Source organism: Lipotes vexillifer, unplaced genomic scaffold (genome assembly GCF_000442215.2).
Source record: "Lipotes vexillifer unplaced genomic scaffold, Lipotes_vexillifer_v1.1 scaffold1665, whole genome shotgun sequence".
Classification (NCBI taxonomy): Eukaryota; Metazoa; Chordata; class Mammalia; order Artiodactyla; family Lipotidae; genus Lipotes; species Lipotes vexillifer.
The window spans coordinates 474,605-483,122 of NW_006783279.1; the positions used below are offsets into that span (position 1 = coordinate 474,605).

The following is an 8,518-nucleotide window of genomic DNA, read 5'->3' on the forward strand; positions in this document are numbered from 1 at the left end:
CCAATGTTCATTGCAGCACTATTTACAATAGCCAGGTCATGGAAGCAACCTAAATGCCCATTGACAGATGAATGGATAAAGAAGATGTGGTACATATATACAATGGAATATTACTCAGCCATAAAAAGGAACGAAATTGGGTCATTTGTAGAGTCATGGATGGATCTAGAGACTGTCATACAGAGTGAAGTAAGTCAGAAAGAGAAAAACAAATATCGTATATTAATGCATATATGTGGAACCTAGAAACATGGTACAGATGAACCGGTTTGCAGGACAGAAATTGAGACACAGATGTAGAGAACAAATGTATGGACACCAAGGGGGGAAGGCGGGGGGGGGTGGGGGTGGTGATGTTATGAATTGGGAGCTAGGGATTGACATGCATACACTGATGTGTATAAAATGGATGACTAATAAGAACCTGCTATATAAAAAAATAAATTAAATTAAATTAAAAAAAAAGAAAACGCAGAAATGCAGCTCACTTCCTACAACTCCTATCTCAAAAGTACATGGGTAGGAAACAAGAAAGTGGGTATGTCCAAAATTTCCGATGAACTTTGTAAATATGTAAGCTCTAAAACATCTCCTAATGTATCAAGAAGTAGACAGATCATCTGAGGAAAGTTAGGTTTAAACTGATGCCAGGACTTCCCTGGCCATCTAGTGGTTAAGACACCGTGCTTCCAATGCAGGGTTGCAGGGGCCGCAGGTCTGAGGCCTGGTTGGGGATCTAAGATCACACATGCCGTGCTGTGCAGTGAGGCCATAAAGTAAACAACTAAATAAAAATTTAAACTCCTGATGCTGAATCCTGAAGGTTTTAGTATCTCGGTCAGCAGGCATTTTAGATCAGTCAAGAAAAACAGGTGCTCCCAAGAGTCCCAGAAGGGAAAATGCAAAGATACCCAAGGGCAGATAGCAACATCTAGAGGGAAGTTATCCTCACCCACGGAGATCAGGTTCCTGTAGTTCTCCAACATCACATCCCTGTACAAGGCCCTCTGGGCAGGGTCCAGGCATTCCCACTCCTCCTCAGTGAATTCTATCACCACATCCTTGAATGTTAACGGTCCCTGAAAGGAAAACACATTTCACCAAGGGGCCCTGAGGAGAGCTCTCATTTTCACACCAAATGACAAGAGAAGCATAAGGATCAATTCAGTTGAAGTATGTATTCTGACAGATCTATGTAAAGGGATTCAGAGCAAATTGTACGTCTCTAAGTTTTATTTCTTATGCTTATTCATAAAATTATGATACCTTACAATTAATGTGGATTTTTCATATTTGTGGACAATACATGAAACATAATACATACAAATAAAATTCAATAATTCGTTGTCTATGCAGAAGCATTACACATTATGTTTTAAACACTAAGTGAGGGCTTCCCTGGTGGCGCAGTGGTTGAGAGTCCACCTGCCGATGCAGGGAAAACGGTTTCGTGCCCCGGTCCGGGAAGATCCCACAGGCCACAGAGCGGCTGGGCCCGTGAGCCATGGCCACTGAGCCTGCGCGTCCGGAGCCTGTGCTCCACAACAGGAGAGGCCACAACAGTGAGAGGCCCGTGTACCACACACACAAAAAAAACTAAGTGATATTCAATATCTAGATGAGTTACGGGTATGAGCTGTGAGTTCAGAAATGACAAAGGCCACAGTGGCTTTAAACAAAAGTCACAACGAGGGGTGTTGTCTCAGGACATATTTTTGCTTTTTTTTTTTATACTCATTTTTATTCATTTGAATATTAGAATTTTTGGCGAGATGAAAAAGTACCAACTCTACTAACTGGTACTAACATGAAAAAAGCAGAATACTTTAAGGGCAATCTCAATAAAATAATTATATTCAAAAATATACATACCATTTTTCTCCATTTAAACATATATAAGCAGGCATTAACAAAAGCCATAAAATGTTTGTTTTTCATACTAATAAAACATTGATGCAACATTATAAATTTTATTAATATTATGCATAATTTCCACAGATTAAGAAACAAATTATCACAAAAATAAAGTTAACAATTCCTGGAGAATTAAAAGTCATGACAAATAAGAATATGGAAAAAATATATTGTAATTAAGCAAGAACACTTCACCAAATGATACGATAAGAAGGAAACACTCAGGACTTCCTTGGTGGTTCAGTGGTTAAAACTCCATGCTTCCACACTGCATGGGGCATGGGTTGGATCCGTGGTCGGGGAACTAAGATCCCACATGCCACGAGGTGCAGCCAAAAAAAATTTTTTTTAATTAAAAAACAAAAGAAGAAGGAAACAGTGCATTCTCTCTGAAGTTACAGTGGAGTGAAGGGGGCTGGCCAGGGCTCCTGCCTTTCATCACTGTACAGTGTGCCTGAGCAGGGACCACTAGAGGAAGTAACAGGAGGAAAACAGAGAACAAGAACAAGAAACACAGAGAGAGTGTGTCAGAGTTGGAACTGTTAATATTCACAAATATAAGGACATGGAAAGGCGAAAAGTGAAAGGAAAAAAAAATTCCATCCTAATGACAGCAGGGGTGACTACATTATATCAGACAAAATAAAATAAGTACACAAACACGAGATAAAATACATTATATAACAGTAAAAGAGTAAAATTACCAAAAGCTAGAACAATTATAAATATGTATACATCTAACATCATTGCTCGCCCTAAAATGAAGCAAATCTTAACAGAAATAAAGAGAGAAATAGCACAATATTAGTATCAGATTTCAATATCCTGGGTTTACCTACACATGGAAACAAAAAGAAGATCAATAAGGAAACAGAGGACTTGAAAAACACTACAGTACAACTGTACCTAACAGACATGTACAGAACACTCCACCCAACAACAGCAGCAGAAAACACAGCCTTCTCCAACATGCGTAAAACATTCTCCAGGACAGACCACATCTCCCACAAAACAAATCTGAACAAATTAGAGAAGACTGAGATCATAAAGAGTAACTTCTCTAAACACAAGGAAATAAAATTACAAATAGAAAGCGGAAGCAAAACAGGAAAATCTGCCAACTGTGGAAATTACACAGCTCATTCTTAAAGAAGCAATCACCAAAGAAGAAATCACAAGGAAAATGTAAGAATACTTGAATGAAAACAAAAAGACTACATACGAAAATTTCTAACAGACAGTGAAAGCGGTACTAAAGGGTAAGTCCACACTGCTAAATGATTACAACAAAAAGGAGAAAGATGCACATTCCACCCTACTGTTCAAGAAACTACTGAATGTCCCAGACAGAGCCATTGGACACCAAGAAAACATTGAAAGTTATCCAAACTGAAAAAGAAGTAAAATTATCATATTTCTAGGTGACAAGTTTTATATGTAGAAATCAAAAAGATTCCAAGAGAAAGCTACTACTCCAAAGAGCAACATTAGAAAAGTTGCAGCATAAAAAATAAGCACGCAAAAATCAGTTGCATGGGCTTCCCTGGTGGCGCAGTGGTTGAGAGTCCGCCTGCCGATGCAGGGGACACAGGTTCGTGCCCAGGTCCGGGAAGATCCCACATGCCACGGAGCGGCTGGGCCCGTGAGCCATGGCTGCTGAGCCTGTGCGTCCGGAGCCTGTGCTCCGCAACGGGAGAGGCCACGACAGTGAGAAGCCCGCGTACCGCAAAAAAATAAATAAAAATCAGTTGCATTTCTTTTATTTTTTTTTTAAACAGTAGTTCTGGGGTTTTTTGTTTGTTTTGTTTTGTTTTTTTAATATTTGTTGATTTATTTATTTGGCTGCTCTGGGTCTTAGTTAAAGAATGCGAGCTCTTAGTTGCAGCACGCAAACTCTTAGTTGCGGCACGCATGTGGGAACTAGTTCCCTGACCAGGGATCAAACCCGGGCCCCCTGCAACAGGAGCACTTAACCACTGGACCACTAGGGAAGTCCCCAGTTGCATTTCTATACACAATGAACAATGTCAACAGAAAATCAGAGAAAGATCCTATTTTCTAAAGCATCAATGGGATACAATTCAGAGGAAAAAAATGAGCCAAGTAGGTGAAAGACGTGTACACTGAAAACCACTAAAAGTTCTAAGAGAAGTCCATGGAGATACAAATAAATAAAAAAACACTTTGCACTCATGGATTGGAAAAGTTAATAGTCTAAAAATCACTATATTACCAAGAGAGTTCTATAGATTCAATGGAATCCAAATCAAAATTTCAATGGCAATTTTTGGAGTAATAGAAAAAATAATGCTAAAATTCATAGGCAATCACAAGGGACCCCAAATAGCCAAAATACTCTTGAAAAAGAAGATAGAGGCCATCACTTTTAGATTTCGAAACATATTACAAAGTAATCAAGATGATGTGGTACTGGCATAAACACAGATACATAAACCAGTGGAGCAGATTAGAAAACTAAGAAATAATCCTTGGTAAATACAAAAAATGTATTGGCAAGGATGCCAAGACTACACAAAGGGGAAAGGACAGTCTCAATAAGAAATGATACTGAGAAAATAGATATCTACTAGTAAAGGAATGAACCTGGTGGGGGTGGACTTCCCTCGTGGTCCAGTGGTTAAGAATCAGTCTTGCAATTCAGGGGAGGCCAGTTCGATCCCGATCAGAGAACTAAGATCCCACATGCCGCAGGGCAACTAAGCCCGAGTGCCACAACTAAAGAGCCCACACTCCACAACTAGGGAGAAGCCACTGCTACAATTAGAGAGAACCATGTGCACCGCAATGAAGAGGCCGCTTGGCGCAACTAAGACCCGACACAGCCAAAAATATAAATAAATAAATAAATAAATAAACATTTTTTAAAAAAAAAAACTTAAAAAAAGGGACTTCCCCTGTGGCGCAGTGGTTAAAAACCCGCCTGCCAATGCAGGGAACATGGGATCGAGCCCTGGTCCAGGAAGATCCTACATGCTGTGGAGCAACTAAGCCCGTGTGCCACAACTACTGAGCCTGGGCTCTAGAGCTCACGAGCCACAACTACTGAGCCCGGGTGCCACAACTACTGAAGCTGGCATGCCTACAGCCATGCTCCACAACAAGAGAAGCCACCACAATGAGACACCCATGCACCGCAATGAAGAGTAGCCCCTACTCGCCAAAACTAGAGAAAGCCTGCACACAGCAACAAAGACCCAATGCAGCCAAAAATAAATAAATAAATTTATATTAAAAAACAAAGAATGAAGTTGGGGACTTCCCTGGTGGTCCAGTGGATAAGACCCTGGGCTCCCAATGCAGGGGGCCAGGTTTGATCGCTGGGCAGGGAACTAGATCCCACATGCATGCCACAACTAAGAGTCTGCATGCCGCAACTAAAAGATCCCACACGCAGCAACAAAGATCCTGTATGCCACAATAAAGATACCACATGCCACAACTAAGACCCAGCACTACCAAATAAACAAATAAATATTTTTTAAAATACTTTTTAAAAATTAATTAATTAAAAAAGAGTGAAGCTGGAACCATACCTACATCAAGGATAAAAACTTCTGTGTGGGGCTTCCCTGGTGGCACAGTGGTTGAGAGTCCGCCTGCTGATGCAGGGGACACAGGTTCATACCCCGGTCCAGGAAGATCCCACATGCCGCGGAGCAGCTGGGCCCGTGAGCCATGGCGGCTGAGCCTGTGCATTCTGAGCCTGTGCTCCGCAACGGGAGAGGCCACAACAGTGAGAGGCCCGCGTACCGCCAAAAAAAAAAAAAACAAAAAAAAACACTTCTGTGTGTAAAAGGATATAATACACAGAGCAAAAAGACAACTTCTGGGCTTCCCTGGTGGCGCAGTGGTTGAGAATCTGCCTGCTAATGCAGGGGACACAGGTTCGAGCCCTGGTCTGGGAGGATCCCACATGCCACGGAGCAACTAGGCCCGTGAGCCACAACTACTGAGCCTGCGCGTCTGGAGCCTGTGCTCCGCAATGAAAGGCCGCGATACTGAGAGGCACGCGCACCGCGATGAGGACTGGCCCCCGCTTGCCACAACTAGAGAAAGCCCTCGCACAGAAACGAAGACCCAACACAGCAAAAATAAATTAATTAATTAATAAACTACTACCCCCAACATGTTCTTTAAAAAAAAAAAAAAAAGACAACTTCTGAGGAATGGAGTGATGAAAGTGACTTAAAGAATTTCCAACTGTCAGAAATTTAGGTTGATTTCAGTTTAAATTCAATGAAGCAATAAAACACCCATTATCATTGAAGTTTGCTTCTGAATTTCCATTCCATTTCATTCTCAATCATTAGGATTAGAACAAAGTGACTCAGTCATTTAGCTTCAACTGCCTTGGAAAATGTCAGAAAGAATTTCCACTTACTGGTCTATTTTCCAGATTTTACCCCACTATTGTGCATATTAATACCTGACTCCCACATGCAGCTTCTTTATCCTGGTTTACAGAGAGCAGACAGTGCATCCAGATGGGGCCCTAAGCAATCCCTGCTGCCCAATAGCATTGACACCACGTCTGAATCTGTGGGTGTGAAGCCCCGCCTAGGACTACCCCCAGCGGAGCCTCTTCACAAGTTCCAGGTCACTGGGTCATGGGGAGACGGGATCTAAGTGGAGGTGACAGGCCCTGAGGGAAGGCCCTGGGTGGGTGTAAATGTACAGGTGTCAGGCAGGATACTTCAGAGTCAGACAAGTTTACTGAGTCCAAATAAGGGCATCTGAGGAAGAATGGACAGAAAAATCAACTGAGAATACGACATTACCTGAGAAAGAGCCATTTCTGACTCCTTTTCTTTCCTCTCCCTCCTCTTCCGGGCTTCTTCCTCAGACAACGTGAGTCTTTAGAGGTCGATCTTCAAAGCTGGAAACAGGCTGTTTAATGCTTAGAATCAACACACCCCCTTCCTGAGTCACCACCACACACACAGGGAAGCCCTCAGCATGTGGAACAGATGGTCCTCTGCTGCCCACTGTCCCAGGAGGGGCTCAGGACAGTAACTCCCACACAGAGACCAACCAGTGAGTTTTCCACCCTTTCTTCAGATCTCGCTCCCCTCCTGGTGAGGCCCTCACGTACCCAGCAGCAGCGGGCACCTCAGCTGGACCCGACGATCCCCTGCAGGTCGCAGAGCAGAGCCCTCACCCTCAGCCCAGATCTCAGCCCTCAGGAATGGGGGGACCCAGAGTCGTGATGTTCAATGACGGATCCAGACTGCAATCACTGCGGGCACGTTAAATACTACTGAGGCTGCATACCACACTGATGATATGAAGGGAAATCTCTAGTCAGGGGGTAGAAAATACGCATATGCAAAATGCCTCATCAATCTAATGTGAAGTCTGGATTGAGCACCACTGACAGGAAGCAAGCCCAGCACACCTCCCACTTTCTTTTTCTTTTCCAGATTTACAGATATATAACCGATGAATAAAAATTCTGTACATATGAGGAATACACTGTGACTACATCCAGTTTCCCCCCTTCTATCTGCACTACTATGTGCTTCCATTTCATTCTGTCTGGGTCTCCCTACTTCTTTCTCTTTCTCTTCCCCTCTACTCTCCTGCTGTTCCTGCCCTCCTCTCTCTTTCTTTTCTCACACCTGTCCTGCCCCACTCTGCAACCTGTTCCCCCTCTTGATGTTCTCTCTCTGCACCCTTCCTGATTGTCCTAAATCTCTATGTATTTCTGCCTCTTTCTTCCCTTTTCTGTGCTTCCTCTCTGCCCTCCAGGTTACACCCCTTCTATCCCTGTTACTCTCCCTTCCTCCCCTCTCTCTGGCATGGCAAGTGGCTGTGCTTCCTTCCTGCTCTCCCTCTTCTGCTCTTCGTATCATCCTTGTCCTCATACTCTCCCAGCACCATAATGCTATGAAGGCCATGGTTCCACATTTTATCCTCTCTCCGACTCTCTGTGTAAAGGACCTCACGTTAGCCGCCCGCTACCGGTGATCCAGAGCCCCTCTCTCTATGTTGAGTAACATCCAGAGCCCCTCTCTCTATGCCGCTCTATGTCAAACTCTGGACATCCAGCTTTTTATATACTTCTCTATTTCATTCACTTGCTCCTTTCAAGGCATAATCGCTTTCATTTTACAGTCTATTTACAAGTCGCTCAGCCATCCTCTATGTTCCTATCGATGCTCCCTCATTCTTTTGCCTCAGTTGTTCTATTTCTCTCTCAGTCTCTCTGTCTCTGCTCCTCCCGGTTGCCTCGCCAACGTATTTACAGGGATGGAGACTGAATAAGATGCCCGCCAACCGCAAGAGACCATTTTCCATCGGGTGGAATTTGAGATGATAGAACCATGGGTGTCACACGGCTGGCCCAGGTCACCTCGCCCAACGCAGGGTGAGAGGAAGGGCTGACTACGAAAGGGAGGCCGGGGGAGCACAAGGACAGGCCCGAGGAGACGCGAGGGCAGAGGGGCTGGGAGGGAGGGAGTGGGTCTTAGGAGAGGGGCGGGCTCTCCAGAATCCCAGGACCAGGAAGACACCTCTGCGGGGCGACCCGCTTGCCCTCCAGGGGCTGAGAGGGCGAGGCTGGGGGTTGCGGGGGGGGCGGGGG

General features: G+C 44.0%; 1 protein-coding gene across 1 annotated transcript in view; it reads right to left on the bottom strand.

The window, feature by feature from the left end:
• Positions 1-6,728, bottom strand: part of LOC103085703 (putative zinc finger protein 56) — a 24,977-nt gene extending 18,249 nt beyond the window's left edge. The window contains 2 exon segments of the mRNA XM_082931029.1: positions 953-1,079; positions 6,714-6,728. Coding sequence (XP_082787155.1) covers positions 953-1,079; positions 6,714-6,728 — 142 coding nt within the window.
• Between the last annotated feature and the right edge of the window lie 1,790 nt (positions 6,729-8,518).